We start from the raw sequence: 21,156 nt of genomic DNA, 5'->3' as shown, positions 1-21,156 counted from the left end.
TTGCTATCAACTGGCACAATTGCAGAGGAATCCTTTTGGTAATTTGCATTAGGGTATTGAAAATAAACCGTATGACCCCTAAAGGGCCTGTGGTGCTACTGCAGAGTGCGATTTATTTAATTTTTTTAAACCTAAGTGCAGTATTAAGTTAATGTAAACTAGAGCTGCACGATTAATCTTTAAAATATTGTGATCTCATTCCTAAATCAATATTCTTCTGTCTGTTAAACCTTTGACAAAATCACACCAGAGCATTTAGATCTGCGTTTAGCGCTGCTGCTGATCCCAAGTTGCATACAACAATGAAATGGCTTAACAGAAGTACTAGGATAAAAGTTTATAGATCTGATATAAACACTGATCAAAATAGAGCAAATCACCTTTTGAAAGTAACTTGGAACTTCAAATAAAGATTGTATCAATTACATGGTTATGTCAGTAGTTGCCAACAAATGGCTAAACGATTCAATGACACGTACATTTATTAAGATTCAAGAGATTTGTTCAAAAATGTGGATTCATCCAGTAATGAAACAAGTATTTATGAGCAAGTCATTAAATCATGGATTCAAACCGGTTTTCAACATTTTGTCAGATCCTCTTGTAAATTGCTTATTTTGATTGGTAGTTCAGAATCATGGGAGAAGTGTTTTCTATTTGAAAAATAAAAATCGTGATTCAAAATTTTTCCAGAATCGTGCAGCTCTAATGTAAGGCAAAGTTAATGTTGCAGAATGAGTCATTGTATGAATACCATAATAATACGGTACACTAAAAATACACTATAAGCCAGGCTTTTATGGAGTGTGTTTCCACTAAGAGAACCCTGAAAACGGTTGAAGACAACTCAATTTTTGCAAAAAATAATTCACTGTCACGTTCCAAACATTTATTGTTTAACAGTGTTTGCATTTTCTTTAAGATATTCATAACAGCCTGGGAAAGGTTAACTGTTCTGTTTAAATGTAAAACATTTCCAACACACTTTTTTTGCATGTTAAATTCTTGATATGTTCTTTATATATATCTTATCATTTGACTAAATGAACATCTCTACCACTGTGTGTCCAGAGAAATATGAAATGGTGCTCTGCAATTTCTACAGAACAGAGGTAGCTGTGTTTGCTGAGAGAGCTTCATACCCAATGCATAATTTAGTAGGACAAATACTCATCACTCAAATCATTTTCTTTGAAGGTTGAATTCCCCCTTGAGTGCTCTCTCTACAAGGCTGGTTTAATTTCTGCTTTTGGGTGCAAAGCTTCATATCAGTATTACTTCGTATTAGAATCTGACACACTTTGCCTCACAGCTACACTGTAAAAAAAAAAAAAATCAGATCTCCAATTTAAAATTTTCTAGTGAGCGATCACATCTAAATTTTTCAGTTGGCCAAATTGAATTTCTGTGAAATTGATGCAATTTATTCCAATTAAAATTCAAGAAATTCAATTTGGCCAACTGAAAATTTTAGATGTGATCGCTCGCTAGAAAATTTTCAATTGGAGACCTGATTTTTTTTTACAGTTCACAATTTTGAGAAAATGCTTTGTTTAATAAATGGTGGCTAATTCAAATATTGTGATGATGACCCTTTCCTTGAATACACTACACAACAAAAAGTTATTTTCTTAGTATGGTTTTCCAGTTTCCAAACATCTAAACATTCTTAAAACAAGATACATTTACTTGAAAGCAAAATTACATATGATTTCTTATTCATCTTGATTTCTGAAAAATGTCTGCCAGTATAGGGTAAGAAACTTTAATTTTAAAAGGGAAACAAGTTTGTTTTTCTTTCCTCATTGGCAGAGGGTTTTTTTTTCTTGTTTTATGCATAAACACGTCATTTTATTTTTTAAGAAAAACCTCTAACATAATTTTCCTTAAATGCTCCTTTTTTAATATGTGTGCTAGAAAACGACAAAAATATTAAGAAAATCTCTTTTGGAGTGTAAAACCCCATCTGTAACAGAATCTTAAACATTTTTACATTTTTTATTCTAAATATATGTTTTATTCGGACAGGTTTTAAATGTCTCTGATTGGCATCAGACCGTCTCTGGTGAGGTTTCTCTGTTCAGTTCAGATATCCTATGGATAAATGTTGTTAACAGTCACTTGAATGCAGCCCTTGCTTTATGGAAGCATCTGTTAGTTTAGTCCTCAGCAAATTTAGGAGCACTGTTGTGAGGACGCCGCTTGTTGAAGAAGTCGGTTCGGAGGAGGCGGTAGAAGTAAATGAGAATCATGATGTTCATGAGCATCATGGTTACCAGGAAGTAGAGAGCATGATCCAACGACGAGTAGTGATGGATGAGGTACCAAGTGAGGTAAAACTGTGCTCCAAGCCGGAAGGTCACATAGGTCACCACATTCAACAGTTTGTTAATGGTGTAGATGAAAGAGTTATGGGCCACCTTAGCCAGTTTGAGCAGTAAACGTGTGTGCAGGAACACACTGTTCACCTCCACGAATAAAGCCACCACTGCACCCGCCACATAATGATGTGTGAACACGGCGTACAGGAAACACCAGATCACCTACGGGAAACGAGACGAGAGCTTTACAGTTAGGCAAAGCACCCCAGATCAATAGGGGTAAAAATGCAATCAATAGACATCACCACATTTCCCTAGTTGATTGATTACATCAAAGGGTTAGTTCACCCAAAAATGAAAATTCTGTCATTAATTACTTACCCTCATGTCGTTCAACACCCGTAAGACCTCCGTTCATCTTCGGAACAGAAATGAAGATATTTTAGTTGAAATCTGATGGCTCTGAAAGGCCTCCATTGGCACAATGGCACTTTACACTCTCAAGACCCTTAAAAGGTACTAAAGACGTTACAAAGTCCATCTCACTACAGTGGTTCTAAAATAACTTTATGAATCGGCGAGAATAGTTTTGTGCGCAAAAAAACCCTAAATAACGACTTACATAGTCATGACGATTTCAAAATAAGGCATCATGAAGCTTCGAAGCGTTATGAATCAGTGAGCCGAATCATGATTCGGATCGCGTGTCAAACCGCCAAACTGCTGAAATTTGGCGATTCAAACCGCTGATTCGACTCGCTGATTCATAACGCTTCGAAGCTTCATGATGCCTTATTTTGAAATCGTCATCACTATGTAAGTCGTTATTTAGGGTTTTTTTGTGCACAAAAACTATTCTCGCCGATTCATAAAGTTATTTTAGAACCACTGTAGTGAGATGGACTTTGTAACGACGTCTTTAGTACCTTTTAAGGGTATTGAGAGTGTAAAGTGCCATTGTGCCAATGGAGGCCTTTCAGAGCCATCAGATTTCAACTAAAAACATCTTCATTTCTGTTCCGAAGATGAACGGAGGTCTTACAGGTGTCGAACGACATGAGGGTAAGTAATTAATGACAGAATTTTCATTTTGGGGTGAACTAACCCTTTAATGTGAACATTTTAATATTATGTTTTCTGAAATGTTGCACTTGCTGAAATATGCAATTATTATCAAATTAAATATGCACTAATTTGTATACATTTCCAAAACAGAAATCTGAACATTGGATAAAGCCAAGTTCAAAATGATATACACTGCCGATCGGTAAGGTTTTTAATATTTTTAGAAGAAGTCTCGTATGCTCACCAACTTAGGATGCATTTATTTGATTAAAATTACATAAAAACTGTAATATTGTGAAATATTATTAAAATGTGTATTTGTGTTTTAAAATGTAATGTATTTCTCTGATGGTAAAGCTGAATTTTTAGCCTCATTACTTTGTCACATGATCCTTTAGACATTATTCTAATATGATGATATGCTGCTCAAGAAACATTTATTATTATTATTATTATTATTATCAATGTTGAAAACAGTTGTGTAAAGTTTTGTAACATTATAAATGTCTTCACAGACATTTATCACATCACAGTTTTGCCTCACAGCAAATCATCATATTAGTAAAAACGATTTCTGAAGGATCATGTGACAGTGAAGACTGGAGGAATGATGCTAAAAATTCAGCTTTGCATCACAGAAATAAATTACATTTCAAAATATATTCAAATAGAAAAGTTATTTTACATTTAAAAAAAAATTATTATAAAATACAAATATATATATTTGTATTTTAATCAAATAAATGCAGCCTTGGTGAGCATAAGAGACTTCTAAAAACATGTTCAAAATCCTTTGATCGCTAAGATTTTATTTTGAGTATATAATAAAAAAATATAATATAATATAAAAATCATATTTTGTTGACATTTTAGTCAAATGATTTTAAAGAGGGTATTTTGGATATCCCTTTTTTTTATAACTCTGTGTGTGTGTGTGTGTGCGTGTGCGTGTGCGTTCGATGTTTTCTATTCCCCTAATCTGAAACAACACATTATGAAAAGCCAAATAGGCCATACTCTCAAACTGTACAAGTGCATGAAAACAATCGATTGTGCTTGTAGTGTCTTTCAACCTAATATGCTCTAATAAATAAATACTCTGTTCTCTACACATGTATGTATTCAGCCAATCTTAGTGATAATGAGTAACGTCTCGGTTACGGATGTAACCCTCGTTCCCTGAGGAGGGAACGGAGACGTAACGTTAGTGACTAACGAATGGGGGTTTCGCTTAGAAGCCTATCAACTTCGAGTTTAGAGAAAACGGCCAATGGCGTGCCAATGCCATGGGCATGCGGAATTTGCATACGTAACTCCGCCTCACTGCGTGAGTATATAAGGAAGTACGAGGCAATATCGCATTATGTTACCTGCTTGAGGAGCCAAGACTGAACTCCTGCGTTCCAGGTAGCACAGCTGATGTGGCAAGGGGACGTTACGTCTCCGTTCCCTCCACAGGTAATGAGGGTTACATCCGTAACCGAGACGTTCCCTTTCGTTCAGTCACTACGACGTAACGTTAGTGACTAACGAATGGGGGTCCCAATATAATCCCGCCACTCAGCTGTCTTCCAGCGCCCTGCGTAAGTGTGAGTACCCTGTCGTAAGACTAGTACGGACGAAGGACTCCCACTTAACACAGGAATACCAAGGTACACTGGGAAGCATATCCCAGTGAGGGAATGCCAAAAATGCCTTCCCGTGGGGAGGACTTAAGAGACACATATGACCCGCTGAGGGCTGCATATGGAAGATCTCTAGGGTACCAGCCGAAGGTGGATTTTTAACCCTAGGGGTGGCGGGGACACGCCAAGGGAAGAAACCCGCTCACTGCGGAGACTTACGGTGAAATACACATGTGGGGGTCGCCGGAGGGAACCATGCACATGGGGCACCTCGCCGGACATGAGGGTCTGGGCTCGAAAGGGCAGACTGAACTGATGTCGGCATCGACAGTGCTGGAGGAGCTCAGGGCTCTCGGGGAGCTCACCTGAGGAAATATCGCATGAATCCAGTCCGTGGAGTGGAGTGGCGAGCAAGCGAAGACACCTGAGCCTGGCCCATCACCGGCCCCTCGGGGGGGCGAGTACATAGTCGGACACTGGCTCCACACGGAGATTGTAGAATCTGGCGAATGTGTTGGGTGTCGCCCAGCCTGCAGCTCTGCAGATGTCTGCTAGCGAGGCGCCATGCGCTAGAGCCCAAGAGGAGGCCACACTCCGGGTGGAGTGTGCCTTCACACCAAGGGGACATGGTCGGCCTTGCTGCTGGTAAGCCAAAGCAATGGTGTCCACTATCCAGTGAGACAGCCATTGCTTTGAGAGAGCACTTCCCTTCCGCTCTCCACCATAACAGACAAAGAGCTGGTCTGAGGTCCTGAAACACTGCGTCATGTCTACGTAGGCGCGGAGGGCGCGTACTGGACAGAGCAATGCCAAGGCTGGGTCTGCCTCCTCCAAAGGCAGCGCTTGCAGGTTCACCACCTGGTCCTTAAACGGAGTGGTGGGAACCTTGGGCACATATCCAGGCCGGGGTCTCAGGATCACGTGAGAGTTAGCCGGCCCGAATTCCAGGCACGCTTCGTCAACCGAAAATGCCTGCAGGTCCCCGACCCTCTTAACTGAGGCCAATGCGGTCAGCAGAGCCGTCTTCATAGACAGAAACTTAATATCAACCGACCGCAAAGGCTCAAAGGGAGGTCTCTGCAGAGCAGTTAACACTACTGCGAGGTCCCAAGAGGGTACGAGAGGAGAGCGAGGAGGATTCAGTCTCCTGGCTCCCCTCAGGAACCTGATGACCAGGTCGTGCTGACTTACCTTTTTGTTCTCCAAGAGATCGTGGTGGGCAGATATTGCAGCCACATATACTTTGAGGGTGGAGGGAGACAGCCTTCGCTCCAGCCCCTCTTGGAGAAACTCAAGCACGGACCCGATCGGGCATTTCCAGGGGTCTTCTTGGCGGGAAGAGCACCAGGTGACGAAGAGGTTCCACTTCAACGCATAGGCATGCCGAGTGGACTCTGCCCTAGCGGAAGTGATGGTGGCGACCACCGTAGGTGGTAGGCCACTCAAACCTGCCGCGTCCCGTCTAGGAGCCACACGTGGAGGCTCCAGAGGTCGGGACGTGGGTGCCAAAGGGTGCCCCGTCTCTGAGTAAGGAGGTCCGGTCTCAGAGGAATAGGCCAGGGAAGGTCTGTCGCAAGGAGTACGAGTTCGGGGGAACCAGGTCCGGCCGTGCCAGTACGGGGCGACCAAAAGGACCTGCTCCTTGTCCTCACTGATCTTGCACAGGAGCTGTGCGAGTAGGCTCACTGGGGGGAACGCATATTTGCGTAGGCCCCGCGGCCAGCTGTGCGCCAGTGCATCCGTGCCGAGCGTGCCCTCGGTCAGGGAATAATACAGGCTGCAGTGGGAAGAGTCGAGGGAGGCAAACAGATCTACCTGTGCGTCGCCGAACTGTTCCCAAATCAGCTGAACCGTCCGGGGATGGAGTCTCCATTCTCCCGGGAGAGGCTGAAACCGCGAGAGCTCGTCGGCTGGGTGGTTTAGGACTCCCGGAATATGGACAGCACGAAGGGACCTCAGGCGCTTCTGACTCCATAGAATGAGATGGCGGGCGAGTTGAGACATACGGCGGGAGCGTAGACCGCCCTGGTGGTTGATGTACGCTACTACGGCCGTGTTGTCTGTCCGGACAAGTACATGTTGGTCCTTCAGCAGCGCTCGGAAGCGGTGCAGGGCGAAACGTACTGCCAGCAACTCGAGGCAATTGACATGCAGGAGGCGTTGGGGTCCTGTCCAGGAGCCCGCGGCTGCTTGTCCATTGCACATGGCACCCCAGCCCGTGGCAGAGGCATCCGTCGATACGAGAACATGCCTGGACACTCGTTCTAAGGGCACACCGGCCCGGAGAAAACTGAGGTTCGACCACGGGGTGAGCGTCTGTAGGCAGGCCCGAGTCACTTGGATCCGGAGCGTGCCAGACTGCCATGCCCATCTCGGGACTCGATCGCGAAGCCAGTGCTGAAGCGGTCTCATATGAAGCAATCCGAGCAGCATTACCGCGGCTGCAGATGCCATATGTCCCAGGAGCCTCTGAAATAGTTTCAGTGGAACCGCACTCTTGCTCTCGATTTGACGGAGGCAAGTCAGCAGAGACTGCGCGCGCTCGCTCGAAAGCTGCGCATACATGGCGACCGAGTCGATCTCCATACCGAGAAAAGAGATCCTCTGCACGGGGCAAAGTTTGCTCTTTTCCCAGTTGACCCGAAGGCCCAGACGGGCTAAGTGGTGGAGAACCAGATCTCTGTGTCCGCAAACCTGCTCTCAAGAGTGGCCCAGTATGAGCCAGTCATCGAGGTAGTTCAGGATGCGAACCCCGTGCTGCCGAAGGGGCGCGAGGGCTGCCTCGGCGATCTTCGTGAAGACGCGAGGGGACAGAGATAGCCCGAATGGGAGAACCGCGTACTGGTATGCCCACCCCTCGAAAGCAAACCGTAGGAACGGTCTGTGTCGAGGAAGGATGGAGACATGGAAGTAGGCGTCCTTCAGGTCCATCGCTGCAAACCAATCGTGAGGACGAACGCATTCGAAAAGGCGTTTCGCAGTCAACATCTTGAACGGAAGCCGGTGAAGGGATCGGTTCAAGATGCGAAGGTCCAGGATTGGCCGTAACCCACCGGTTTTCTTGGGTACAATGAAGTAGGGGCTGTAGAACCCCAACCTCATTTCGGCTGGAGGGACAGGCTCGATCGCACCCTTCGCCAGTAGAGTGGCAATCTCTGCACGCATGATGGGGGCATGGGCCCCGGTCACGGTATAGCGGACTCCCCTGTAACGGGGAGGAGCCTGCGCGAACTGAATCGCGTAGCCGATCCTGATGGTCCGGGCAACCCAGCGGGACAGCCCCGGAAGCTGAAGCCAGGCTTCCAGAGACTGCACCAACGGGGTCATACGGACGGCAGAAGTACCCTGGGTGGGGCAGCGAGGCAGCGTTACCGGCACGGACAGGGGAGGCTGTTGGGCGTCCCGGGGTCGGGGCACGGTTAACGGCTGCGCCCTGACAGAGGAGACCAGGGAAGGACTCGCGTTCCACTGGGGTCTGCTCTGCCAGGGGGCTGGCGACAGAGAGGGACGAGAGTGGCGAGACCCGAGGGTGGCGCGCACTGCCGTCACCGATCTCTGGGGGCTCAGGGATGGGGTTGTCAGTTCTTTCTTTAACCACATTAGGGTGCTGCTGACCCGGGGGCCAGCAGCTGAACAAAAGATTCTCCCCCGGCCCTCCACCGGGGGAAGGAGTGGCCCTGCCGCCGTCTCCTGGAAAGAACTGCCCATCCCTGAGCCGTCCGCATCAGGAGCGCCGCTTAGCCTGGCGTTTCTTCCATAGGTGTCTCTCCTGGACCACATTTGTGGACATCACCTGACCCAGGGAGCGTGCGGTCACCTTCGTCGCCCGGAGAGCGAGGTCGGTGGCGGTACGCAACTCATTACTGAGTCCTGGATCAGCCCCTCCCTCGTGCATATCACACAGCAACTTGGCTTGGTAAGCCTGAAGAGTCAAAAGAAAAAAGCGATCTACCGCACCCAGAAGTGCACGGACGAAACATCCTGAAAAGGACGTGTCACGTGCAAGCTCTTTTGTGAGAGGAAACTTTGCAGTCGATGCCGAAGCGCCCAGGGAAACACACACCAGCTGTCAGGCGGACCACTGCACAGATCAGCCAGCAGGAAGTATGCGATCACTGGAACGCGCCGTCACACCAACACCGACTGGAAAGCTGCTCGTCTCGAAGAAGCTGACAGAGTCTCAGAAGGCTGTAGGAGTGAAGAGGTAGGTACTCTAGGCTCCGAAAGCAGAAACATAATGCGATATTGACTCGTACTTCCTTATATACTCACGCAGTGAGGCGGAGTTACGTATGCAAATTCCGCATGCCCATGGCATTGGCACGCCATTGGGCGTTTTCTCTAAACTCGAAGTTGATAGGCTTCTAAGCGAAACCCCCATTCGTTAGTCACTAACGTTACGTCGTAGTGACTGAACGAAAGGGAACACTTTTATTATTATAATTTTCATTATTGCACCTTGTTTAACTTGCTAGAATTGAATGGATTTTTTTTAGGATGAGGCCTTGCCAAACAAGGAATCAAGTAAAAGAAGTAAAAGAAACACACACATACAGTATATATGTGTGTGTGTACAAAGTACAAAAGGCAAATTTCCCTTGAGTGTACTGAGAATGATGTGTATTTAATCATTATATCTGTTCACACACACACACACACACACACACACCACTTCAGGATTAAGGTTGAGCCCACTCTAATGTGTGTTCAAAATCAATAACTCAATTGCTCAAGAAACTTTTTTCTGAATCTCAAGTTTTTCATCTGGAACAAGTTGAGACATTATCCGTGCCTGAATAATATACTTTTTATGACTTTGCCCAGCACTGTTTTTCACAACATTTGTCATGGCCTTATAACTAACCTGTGTATTGACTTACCATAACATGGTGAAGTAAAAACTCCCAAGATGCTTTTGCGTACCCACTAAAAATAATGTCACCAGCATCCTGAATGAAGTACCCTGTTGAAGGAGATAAATGTTGAATTTATTGACAAAATCCTTCAAATACATTCTGTTGAATTGAATTGTACAATTTCCAGTCCTTGTTTACGGAACAGGTAGTGTCACTCACACAGGTTTCAACGTTTGGTACAGTTTCTAATGATTCTCAGACGAATATGTGTGGTTTCAGTCCTTTCAACATTGTTTATAAAACTTTTCTTTGATTATAATAATCTTTTGATTAATACACGTTTGGGGTCAGTTTGAAAGAAATTACCTATATTTTCTATTCACCAGAATCTGGAGGAAAAAAAAATTGCCTTCAGTTTCTACAAAAAATAAAAAATGAATCAGCACAACTGTTTTCAACATTGATAAGAAATGTTTCTTGAGCACCAAATCAGTATATCAAAATGATTTCTGAAGGATCATGTGACACTGAAGATTAGTAATGATGCTGAAAATTCAGCTTTGCTTCACAGGAATAAATTACAATTTGTATATAATTTTTTTTGTAATTACTGTTTGTACTGTATTATTGATCAAATAATTTTAGCCTTGGTGAACGTAATTATCATTACATAATTATGTGATATATGCACTGTGTATTCTGACACCTTTCTATCAGAACCATCATTAATTTCTTGAGCAATTTGAGTAACAGTAGCTCGTCTGTTTGATCGGACCACACGGGCCAGCCTTCGCTCCCCACGTGCATCAATGAGCCTTGGCCACCCATGACCCTGTCGCCAGTTCACCACTGTTCCTTCCTTGGACCACTTTTGACAGATACTGACCACTGCAAACCGGGAACACTCCACAAGAGCTGCAGTTTGGGAGATGCTCTGACCCAGAGGTCTAGCCATCACAATTTGGCCCTTGTCAAACTCACTCGAATCCTTACGTTTGCCCATTTTTCCTGCTTCGAACGCATCAACTTTGAGGACAAAATTTTCACTTGCTGCCTAATATATCCCACCCACTAACAGGGGCCGTGATGAAGAGATAGTAAGTGTTATTAACTTCACCTGTCTGTGAATATACACATACACACACGTCTATTCTCACATGCTCATATGTACAGTATAAATAATATATGCACAGCTTTAAGGTGTTAATAATTTTCTACACCATTATTCCAAAGACCTGAGTCGTAGGATGGCTTAAACTCTTATCATTAGAGTAGAGACAGGACAGAGTTTTCTAAATACTTGAACACACAGGAGAACATGAGCATCAGATAAATAATAAGATGCGAGTTGTATAATGATGTGTCAAGGTTCTAGGCTCATTGTTTTGCATTTTACTGCATCTTAGTGCAATGCGTTCCTGATATGATGACGTGTTTACTGACCAGATGAGACGACGACTAGCATGTAGGATGAAGGGGTGTAGGTCGAGTGGATTTCTTGCACCATCGCAGGATGCTGTATGACACTGTCGGCACACACACACACAGGTTCATGCGAGTTTTTGATTATGTCAACAACAGGATCAAAATACAACATACATGTGCTCAGTAACAGAAACTAAAGAACAGTTCACTAGTTCACACTTGATAGGGTGAAAGAGTTCATTTGGCATGCTTGCCGAAGGGAGGGCTCCGAGCGCTGAATTTGGCCCAAACCCAGAGTACTTCCCCCCGTATCCCTGGCTGGGATGGGAACCAGCCAAGAATGAGGAGGGGCAGAGGGATGCAGAAAACTTGCAAGGAACTTAGGTGAGTCGGCTATGTATGGCCTCCTCTTGCGAACATTGTTAATAACAGGCTTGTGCAAAATTCAGAATTTCAGAATTGGCCTCCATTCAATTCAAGAATTGAACTGGAATTCAGGAGTCATTCTCAATTCAATCCTGAATTGTGCACAAGCCTGGTTAATAAAACATCACACAAAAAGAGTGAAAAAGTCCATTGCTGATAGAAACTCTTGCTTGGTTTGTGGGATGAAGTGATTCATACTCTGACAATTGTAATGGTGTTGTAATTACTTTTAAGTTACACAATCATTCATTCTCTCAAACCATGCCGGTCCGGCAGGTTTTACCTGTTTCTAAACTGAAAGATCTGTAACTGAATGTTAAGTGCTGTTTATGAACATTCAATAACGTGTGTTTATTCCTAGACAGTGCTATTAGTTCAAACAATACAACAGTAAGCACAACCTCTGTAATATGCTTTAATTCTATGTGTACTCGAGATACTGAACCTGTGCATATCTAAACATCCTTAAAATACAAAATGTATTAGATATGTTTAGACAATTTATTCGATTTTTTTTTAAATGTCTAATAAAATTGTTCAAAATTTTAAATGATGAATAATAAAACTTGTTTTGAAGAATATATCTTGTATATTAGAATATAGATGTATTTCATCAAAAACAAAAAATTCAAGATGTATTAAGGATCACAATATATAACAAGTTGTATTATCTTATTTTGCCTCTAAAGTAAATGTATCTTGCATATATTAAAATGAAAGTGAAGATTTTGTTGTCTTACATTGTTCTTTAGATGCTAAAACTGCATTTAAATTGGTGGGACAACTCACCAAGTGACGGCCCAGATGCCGGTCAGCAGCGAGTGGACGAGTGACACTGAGAGGTTCCTCCATTTCCATGTCCTCCAGGGGTCTGTGTCCACTATGCCGGGGCTGGGCACAGTCTGCAGGAGGAACCTGTGAAGAATCCTGAAGATTAAAGAACAGCACAAAACATACAGGGCTGGATGCTTCTGGACTTCATTCAGCCATGTGTCCATCCTCCACACTTTGTTCTGTGTCTCTCCCTTTCTCGGACAGTGAGTTCTAATGCCGTTTCTTTGCTGATCTATAATTTCTGTACACTTTCCAACAGTGTGCACATGAATCGCATGCAGATTCTCGAAACAGTTCCTTGAGTCTTCCTTACGCCCAGGCTCTTTGTATCTGTTCTCCACCTCTCCACGTGCTGATGCCTGTCATAGGTGTGGTATCTGTCACAGTACCTGTTTGTTGAACACCGATTGGCTGGTGATGAATATATCTGTGGGGGTGTTACAACAGGAAATGATGGTTATATCTCTTTCCCTTGAACTTTCTGTGTCCATCTCCATGTATTCCACAATCCAGGAAAAATGTTCTGTTCTGTTCTTGCAGTAATGCAGTTGTGTCGCGTGTGTGTGTATGGGGGTGAGTGAGTGGAGGAGCACAATAGAACAATAGAGACCATTTAAACTCACAGTCATACTGCTGTCCCTAATAAATGAAATGGCCTCTGTCCTGCAGCTGGATCAAATGACTTCACTCACACTGTCACAACAGGGAGGAATGGCTTACAGTAAACACTTTGTTGTGTTTGGTCAGCTTTCAGTTGTGATATGGGACAAAATGATCACCCTACCATAACTGAATTCTTGTTTATCGGCCAAACGTTTGAGGGATTTGACTTAACAAGTGGCCCCAAAGTATTTGGACATCATTTGGGACACTTTAAATGTTACTGCATTAGATGCAAAATACCAAAACCAATGGCATCTGGTGCTAAAAAAAGGAAGCTTTTCTCAGAAGTAACTTTTCTTAGACATGTTTGTCATTTTTTTTAGAAAAAGTGGTGTCACGATGATTTATGAACATGTTCCACTAAAGTCTGAAAACCATATGTTGTCACAATAATAATAACAAAACAAATATGTTATTAATTAGAATATACTGTACCTAAACCTACAAACTTAATTTTGTGAAATGATTGAAAAGTTTGCCCTTTTTAAAAAAAAATGAATTGGTTTGATATTTTATGTTAAATTGACATTCATAGTTGCAATCAAAATTATTCAACTATCTGTCTTTTTATTACAACACTGTTTTACTGTATCATAGCAACACTAAGCACGGTGAGCAATTTGATTGGCTAAAAGAGCCAAACTTTCTGGCACACCTATGCAAAGCTCTGTGTAATAAGTTGTTTAGGCAGTTTGGAGACCTGAATGTCTGGGTGAGGTGGGACTGACTGGTGTGTAGAGTTTGCCATCTACTGGTGCAACTGAGAAAGACAATTCTGCACTTTGCTCTGTTGTTCTTGTAATGAACTATGGGAGATTTTAGGTATGAAATCTGCCTGTGTGGTGCGGCTCCCGTGAATACTGGTACGCAAAGTAAAAATAATATGAATTCTGTATACTTCACTTTAAAATAAATGTTTTCTTAATGTTCTTCCTGAGTATATAGTAATTTGAATAGACACTTTAAATTCAATTATGCAAATGTATTTTTATGCATTGGACTAGGATTTCTCAGAGAAATGCCATTGTAATGACTAATTCAAATGATCAGTGGGTGTAGAGGTTTTTTACAAAAAACATTAAAACATAAAAGTCATCCTAAAAGACTTTGATCTTTTCAGTTCAAACCAGCTAATTTGAGAGACAGACGCCAACTGGCACACAGGTTACCGTTGTATTGACAGAGTCATTTGACCCAGTGCTCTTCTGGTCAATGATTTAAAAGGTAAATACAGTCTTCCCGACTTGTCTCTCTTGCCGTTTAGACCTATCCGATTTACAGAACACTTCTCTGGCCACTCAGTCTCAAATAACCCACAATGCAGAGGATGCTTGTTTTCAAACCTGAATAAATATAATATGGAAAGTCAGGCGCTGAATGTGATACTGCTTTATAGTAGAGGCAACATAAAACATTTCGATAATACATATTAATGTTTTGAACTTTACACCTTTCAAGCCAAACTACATTATTACCTGTGAAATGTTTCTTCTTTACATTCAAATATTTATGTAAATATATATATATTTAGTTTCACTGCGGGTCTATTTCAAGATATTTCACGGACAGATTTCCCACATAGTTGCATCCCAGAAAAAAGATGACTAAATATTGTGTAAATGATGTGGTCGCTCTCAGCAGCGAGATTTGAAGTCCTGCTGCATCATGTTCTTTATGCCATTTCAATCTTTAAACATTTCCAAGTTCAAGTCACAGCAGCAAAATAGCATTTTTGAAGAAAATGTCTGCGTCGGCACTGTACTCGGCAGCAGCCAATCCAAACTACTGCGTCACACAACAGTCTTCCGCAGAGGAAATGAACGATTAAGACAGTGAGAATCTAAAGTGCTTATTCCAAATATATATGATACAATCTCAGCTGATGATGAAGACTCTGGGCCCTTCCTCTCTCATGGGCGGCAGGGTCTCTATGTTCTCAATGAGGATATGCTTGTCCTCTCTCTTCGACGGGCTCTCCTGGCCTAGCGGCTGACAGAGATTGCTCCTAAGATCGTCAAAACATACGTTCAAGTCTTTGAAGAGGTGCAGCATGCTCACCCCGACCACGATCACCAAGAAGCCCCCGATGGTGCCCACCACATCCACTCCTGACATGGAACCCCACTCTTTAAACAGAATCACAGAGGTGCTCAGGACCACGGTGGTGAAGAAGACGTAGTAGATGGGGTACACCAAGAGCGTATTGAAGGTGTCCAGCGACTTATTCAGATAGTTGACCTGGATGATGATGGAGCCGATTAAGGTCGGCAAAAGAATCCAGGTGAGAGGGTGACGGGCCACCGAGAGGTCGGAGATCATGGTGCGGATCGCAATGCCGAGGCCCTTGACCGAGGACACGGTAAATGCTCCGAGCAGAGAGCAGATGCTGATGTAGACTAATATGTTGGACTGACCGAAGCGAGGAGAGACGTAGATGATCAGGATCATACAGGCGACCAGCAGGATGCCGGCAAACACCAGAAAACCTTCAGGAGAAGCAGAAAAACTGTTGTTATCCATGCATGGCAATGTGTTTTCGGTTCGTAAACTAAAGCTATTGCAACACTTACCAGGATCTAGCAGTTTCGCTGTCATTTCTGTAAGTGTCGTCACTTCTTCCTCTTCAGGTGCATGTATAACCATTATAGTGCTTCCCAGAATGCTGAGCATGCAGCCAAGTTTTCCTAGCAGATTCATTGTTTCTCCAAACAAGTAGGAGGACAGCACTGCACTGAAGAGAGTAAATAAAGATCAACATTACTACCTTGCCATTTACTTCCAATGAAAACACCAGAACGAAACACAAAAGGCCATTACCAGAATTCACTCATATTGAGAGAGGGACATTTGAGGGATTCAAATATAATCTTGTGGCTTTAGTAGGTCAAAGGTGGAGATCAGTGCACGAGATATTCTCTATATAATTATGTTTATAATAATTGACATTGTCAATTGACGTTCTTTGAACATCTAGTATCTGTTAAAATGAGATTTGCCAGAGAAATTACATTTATAATTTTTCAAAAGCGACAGTGAAGACAATTATTATTTTACAAAAGATGTATATATCTATTTATAAATGCTGCTGTTTTTAGACTTTCTATTCACGGAAAAAATGTATCATGGTTTTCACAAAAATATTAAGCAGCACAACTGTTTTAAACATTTATAATAATAATAAGAAATGCTTCTTGAGCAGCAAATCAGCATATTAGAATGATTTCTGAAGGATCATGTAAAAATTGCTGTAAATTCAACTTTGCCATCACAGGAAAAAATCACATTCTAATATATATTCAGATATAAAACATTATAATATATCTTATATTGTAATAATAATAATAATTCGCTATATTACTATTTTACTGTATTTTTGATCAAATAAATGCAGCCTTTATGAGCATAAAAATATAAAAAATTTGTACAGACCCCAAACTTTTTACTGGTAATGTACAAACTGTAAAAATGAAAAATGACATTTAATATTCATAACACCACAATCCCACAAGTGTCAATACTCTACAAAACGCATTACTTGGGGTTAACTGCACAAAACCTACTGCAATTCAGGATGTTTACCATTATAGTATACTGTATATTTATATTATAAATATTTCAAAATGTACCGATCCTCTCACTCAGGTTTGTAAAACAAACTGCTGGCGAATGTAAATAAAGGTGTGCCGTTACCTGATAAGAACACTGAGAGCTCCTAAAGGGGTCACCACTGTGGCCGGAGCAAACATGTACGCAGTGAAATTTGCTGCTTCACCTCCACCCACTTAAAAAACAAATGCAGGATGTTAACTAAGTCTGTCGGAAATCATGAAAGGAAGATGCTTTACAGTTGCTTTGCATTGAACTTACTTGTCAAAAGGCCTCCCCACCACAGCCAGTCCTTCAGGTACCCATGACCTCCCTCGGCTAAACAGGCATTAAAGAACATTTATTAAGGATCCTGAAACAGATCCTGCTGGTAATTCTCAGAAATTTAGCCAAGCACAAACAAAGAAGGAACCGGTTACAACCAATTTCGCAATTGCTATTCAGTCAAGTAAAATAATTAGCATTAAACCAAATACCTTGCTATACATAACCGGTCTAAGAGTCTGAAGGATACACATCAAACAAGCTTTATTTAGTCAGAATTTGATGGAGTCTTTGTATTATGTAAATACTAATGTAAATGACCTGACCTGCTCTCGTCTCCCCAGTACTGGCCAAACGCAGCAATGCTTTCTTTTTCAGGATAATACTTCCACCTATGAGGAAAGCTGAAAGCACGGCCAGTGTCAAGCCCGTCCAGAAATTGTAGTTGTTCCATTTGTTAATGGCGAGAACTGCTGTGTTGACGGTAGAGTTAAAAGACGTGTTGCCAACACCCGTGTCAAACACACAGACAGAAGCGGACGTGGGACAGAAGATCCTTAGGACTGAACCTGATCAAAAGAAGAGAGAGGAACTGAATGTTACAAGTTAGGCAAAACTGATTAGTTCATTTTCCTCAACAGCCTATTCACATTATATATACTTTACATACCGTATATATTTTAGTGACATGAAACAGCTAAATCAACATGGCAAAAAGGGGCAACGAACTTACTGCAGGTTGTCATTTTAAATTTTTAAATGTATGTATGTAAAATTTGATCTTATTTAGCCTATTTACATTTTAGTTGGTTGAAAAAAGCAGTTGCAGAATTTCTGTTGGATTTTTATTCAGGTTAATAAAGGATCTAACTACAGCTACACAACTGTCATGTTTAGGTCTTGTTTTGGTTTGTTTCTCATTTTTTCCTGTTCCATTTGTTCTGTTTTCCCACTCTTCATTAGTTAATATGGATTTTGATTATAGTCATTTACACCTGTCCTTGATTTCTCCCTGCGTTTATAAGCCTTAGCTTCCTTTGTTCAGTGTTCAGCCTCGTTTATATTAATTTTGCATGTGGCTGCATTCTATTTCCTGAGATCTAATGCTTTTTTCATAGTTATATTGTATTAAAGAGTTAGTAATAATTTATGGTAAAACTTTATTTTACAGTGTCCTTGTTACATATGCATAATTTACTGTTATACATCTAACATAATTACATGCAACTAACACTCAACCAAATCCTAATCCTACTCTAACCCTAAGTAGTTAATTAATATTACTCAGTACTTAAATATATAATTACACTGTAACAATGACACCTTAAAATAAAGTGTAACCTACTTTATTTAAGGTGACGTAGTTACACGTTACTTACTATAGTAATAACAGTAAATTATGTATAATTACAAGTAACTAACCCTAACCGTAACTCTATAGTAAGTACATGTAGTTAATTCATATTACTCTGTACTTATTTAAGTAAGTACAATGTACCTACGTCACCTTAAAATGAAGTATAACCAGAGAGTTTTCTGTTATATCCTTATCGTCATGCTCTTCATTGCAGCCACTCAACCCATGGCAACAACCACTTTAATAATAATGACAACCCTCATCATCAGATTTCTAGAGCATATACATTCATAAATCACTTTTTAAAAGACAGTGTTTACATAGTGTTTTTAGGTAACAATGCAACCAAAGTTGCGGGCATAAACAGTCATCTGTCATTAATTGAAAGGCTGACATCAGACATACAATAAAGAATGTTTGTCCCTGTTAATGAGCATGATGTCAGTCACATTCACATAACATAACCAATAACCAGTCCAAACCAATAACTATAATAATGTGCAACAATTACAATTACAAACATAATTTAGTTATTGATCCAAAACTTTACAAAAACCTCAAAAGTGTACAATGACTTCAGTCACTTCTAAGAGAGTTGTCATGTTTTCATTTTGGAATATTGATCCAAATAATTAGTTTTCCTTCAGAAGGATTTGGTAATACTCGAGTAATTACTAGTGAGTTATCAGTATCTTCACTTTAGAATGAATTATGCATTATTCACATTAATTATGAATCTGTATAGTTCTTTTTAGTAGCCTAGTTCTCCAAGAGGTATGACAAAAATAGTACCCTAGTTATTGATTAGCTAATAGTGAACTACCACATTCAACTAAGCACTATTAGGCTACTTACTAATTCGTTAAGAGTTTATTGTTAGTTAATAGTAGGCCTAGTTATAACAATGTTAAGTGCTTTTCTCTTTTTGAGCAGCTTTGAGCTCTAACAATACGCACAAATCACACAAATAGCATACATGAACAAAACAATTAGCAATTTAAGTTATAGGCTATGACGGTAGTTTCTAACAAACAAAAACAAACAAACTCTCTTACCATTGATACATGAATCGGATGGCAGGTGTATGTCTTTCATTGTATCACTCACTATTTAAACGACGGGTTAAAATTTATAGAAATGAAGCCATTTAAAAACAAAACAAAAACATTATTTTGTATCAGAATAAACTACGAGATAAACATTTTTCGCCTCGGTTCATTTGTATAGGCCAGAACAAGTTTTCTGCATCGATGCCATCCGCGTGCGCAAATTCATTGCACTAACGAACCGCAGCAGAGGAAGATACGATACCTGAGATGCGCGCGCATGCAAACACGGACACGAGCAAAGCAGGTATCTACTGCCACGCCCGAGCAGCACCTCGTTGACTCAGGCACACACGTAATAACGCGCGGGCCGTTGTCAATAGGAATACGCAGTAATAACCTTCCTTGAAATACAATTCGAGGAACCCAAGCACACGTAAAACTTCCTATTTAAACATGACATTAATACTGATAAAGGGGGAAGACATGATGTTTTGTCACGAGCTGCCTACATTTTACAATATAAACTAGCCTATTATTGTAGGATAAATGCTATTTATTTATTTAGCCTATTTATTTATTTTAACCTTTCATCTCAATGTTGTCAATCAGAATTCCTATATTCACTTATACAATATAGGCTACTTGTTATCTGCAGACACCTGACACTCCTGTGGTGATGGTGTTGGCTGACATAAGAAGTTTCTTCCTGAAAGCTGGAGAACCAGTTTGGCTTATAACGGGTTTGAGCAGGGATGAAGAAGAAAAAACACTCTTATGAGTGTTGTTTATATATTAAAAGAGACGGTTTAGAAGGCGTGCTATATTTTGATCACTGCATAGGCCTAAACTCATTAAACTTTAATCCCTCTTGGTGCTATTTGATATGTTGTTTTGCAACTATGTTCACCATTCCGTTTAGAGAAGGATCCCGATATGCTTGATTCTCTTATGAGAAAGGAGAACGCTGAGACACACCAGTGGCTGTTGTACTATGTACATCAATTTTTCAACATTTCAGTGACACAATTGGTTTAACCTGTTAGAACAAGATTTGTAAGCAGTTGTTCTGATGCTCTCGGGTGTGTCAAAATCTTTTTCTTTTTTTTTTCACCTGGGCCTGTTGCAGACCGCCTTGAGACTGGTTACCTAGAGCAAGTGTGCTCACACAAAAGTCCCTAGACACTGGCTACATAACCGCATGTTCCACTGAATTCCTTAAGGTGTTTTAAGGTTATTTTGTTAAAATAATAAATAAACAAACAAATACATTTTATTTGCCCTCATTTTTCAGAAATACAACATCTCATATCACTGTTATGCAGATGATTCCCAGTTTTATCTACCAGTTCATCTGATGTGTTATTGAAATGTGTAAATTATATCAAGAGGTGGATGGCAAATCATTTTGTGCAGCTAAATGAGGATAAATCAGAAGTTTTAATTCTAGGTTGTCCTGCAAATTCCTCCCCTGCTCTGGAAGCCCAGTAAGGTCCTCTTTCAACAAATGTACACAAATCAAAAATCTTGCCGTGATCTTTGACACTATTATTTGATAAACAAATCAGTGCTGTTATAAGAGGAAGCTTTTTCCATTTAAGATCTATTGCAAAATTTTAGCATCTCCTTTCAAGCAAAGATTTAGAAGTTGTGATTCATGCTCTTGCT

General features: G+C 41.2%; 2 protein-coding genes across 3 annotated transcripts; both read right to left on the bottom strand.

Annotated features, from left to right (window-relative positions):
- Positions 1 to 875: 875 nt before the first annotated feature.
- tlcd1 (TLC domain containing 1) lies at positions 876 to 13,229 on the bottom strand. Of its 2 annotated transcripts, XR_013817883.1 has the most exons (5): positions 12,508 to 13,229; positions 11,311 to 11,393; positions 9,892 to 9,974; positions 1,526 to 2,543; positions 876 to 1,341 (listed from the first exon to the last, which is right to left on the bottom strand). XR_013817883.1 is itself a non-coding variant. In XM_079834691.1 (4 exons), the coding sequence occupies exons 1-4, from the start codon at positions 12,714 to 12,716 to the stop codon at positions 2,160 to 2,162; spliced, it is 759 nt and encodes a 252-aa protein (XP_079690817.1). In that variant the 5' UTR covers positions 12,717 to 13,229; the 3' UTR covers positions 876 to 2,159. The 2 variants fall into 2 exon arrangements, 1 of the variants encoding a protein (XP_079690817.1); XM_079834691.1 differs by having other exon boundaries at positions 876 to 2,543.
- Positions 13,230 to 14,184: 955 nt separating this feature from the next.
- nipal4 (NIPA like domain containing 4) lies at positions 14,185 to 19,958 on the bottom strand. The gene is made up of 6 exons (XM_079835857.1): positions 19,498 to 19,958; positions 17,412 to 17,654; positions 17,083 to 17,139; positions 16,906 to 16,996; positions 15,786 to 15,946; positions 14,185 to 15,701 (listed from the first exon to the last, which is right to left on the bottom strand). The coding sequence occupies exons 1-6, from the start codon at positions 19,535 to 19,537 to the stop codon at positions 15,091 to 15,093; spliced, it is 1,203 nt and encodes a 400-aa protein (XP_079691983.1). The 5' UTR covers positions 19,538 to 19,958; the 3' UTR covers positions 14,185 to 15,090.
- Between the last annotated feature and the right edge of the window lie 1,198 nt (positions 19,959 to 21,156).

This window comes from Gobio gobio, assembly GCF_949357685.1.
Source record: "Gobio gobio genome assembly, chromosome: 14".
Lineage (NCBI taxonomy): Eukaryota > Metazoa > Chordata > Actinopteri > Cypriniformes > Gobionidae > Gobio > Gobio gobio.
Note: the sequence above shows the minus strand (reverse complement) of the source record. Positions and strands in the feature narration are given on the sequence as shown.

What these genes read in the sequence shown, in the direction of transcription:
- tlcd1 (XM_079834691.1), bottom strand. Translation starts at nt 12,716, where the DNA reads ATGGACACATGGCTGAATGAAGTCCAGAAGCATCCAGCCCTGTATGTT. An exon ending in GCTAGTCGTCGTCTCATCTG is followed by an intron (nt 9,975 to 11,310) that starts GTCAGTAAACAC and finishes CTCCTTCAACAG; the next exon opens with GGTACTTCATTCAGGATGCT. An exon ending in TTTTACTTCACCATGTTATG is followed by an intron (nt 2,544 to 9,891) that starts GTAAGTCAATAC and finishes CGTTTCCCGTAG; the next exon opens with GTGATCTGGTGTTTCCTGTA.
- nipal4 (XM_079835857.1), bottom strand. Translation starts at nt 19,537, where the DNA reads ATGAAAGACATACACCTGCCATCCGATTCATGTATCAATG. An exon ending in TACTGGGGAGACGAGAGCAG is followed by an intron (nt 17,140 to 17,411) that starts GTCAGGTCATTT and finishes ATGCCTGTTTAG; the next exon opens with CCGAGGGAGGTCATGGGTAC. An exon ending in AGCGAAACTGCTAGATCCTG is followed by an intron (nt 15,702 to 15,785) that starts GTAAGTGTTGCA and finishes CTTCTCCTGAAG; the next exon opens with GTTTTCTGGTGTTTGCCGGC.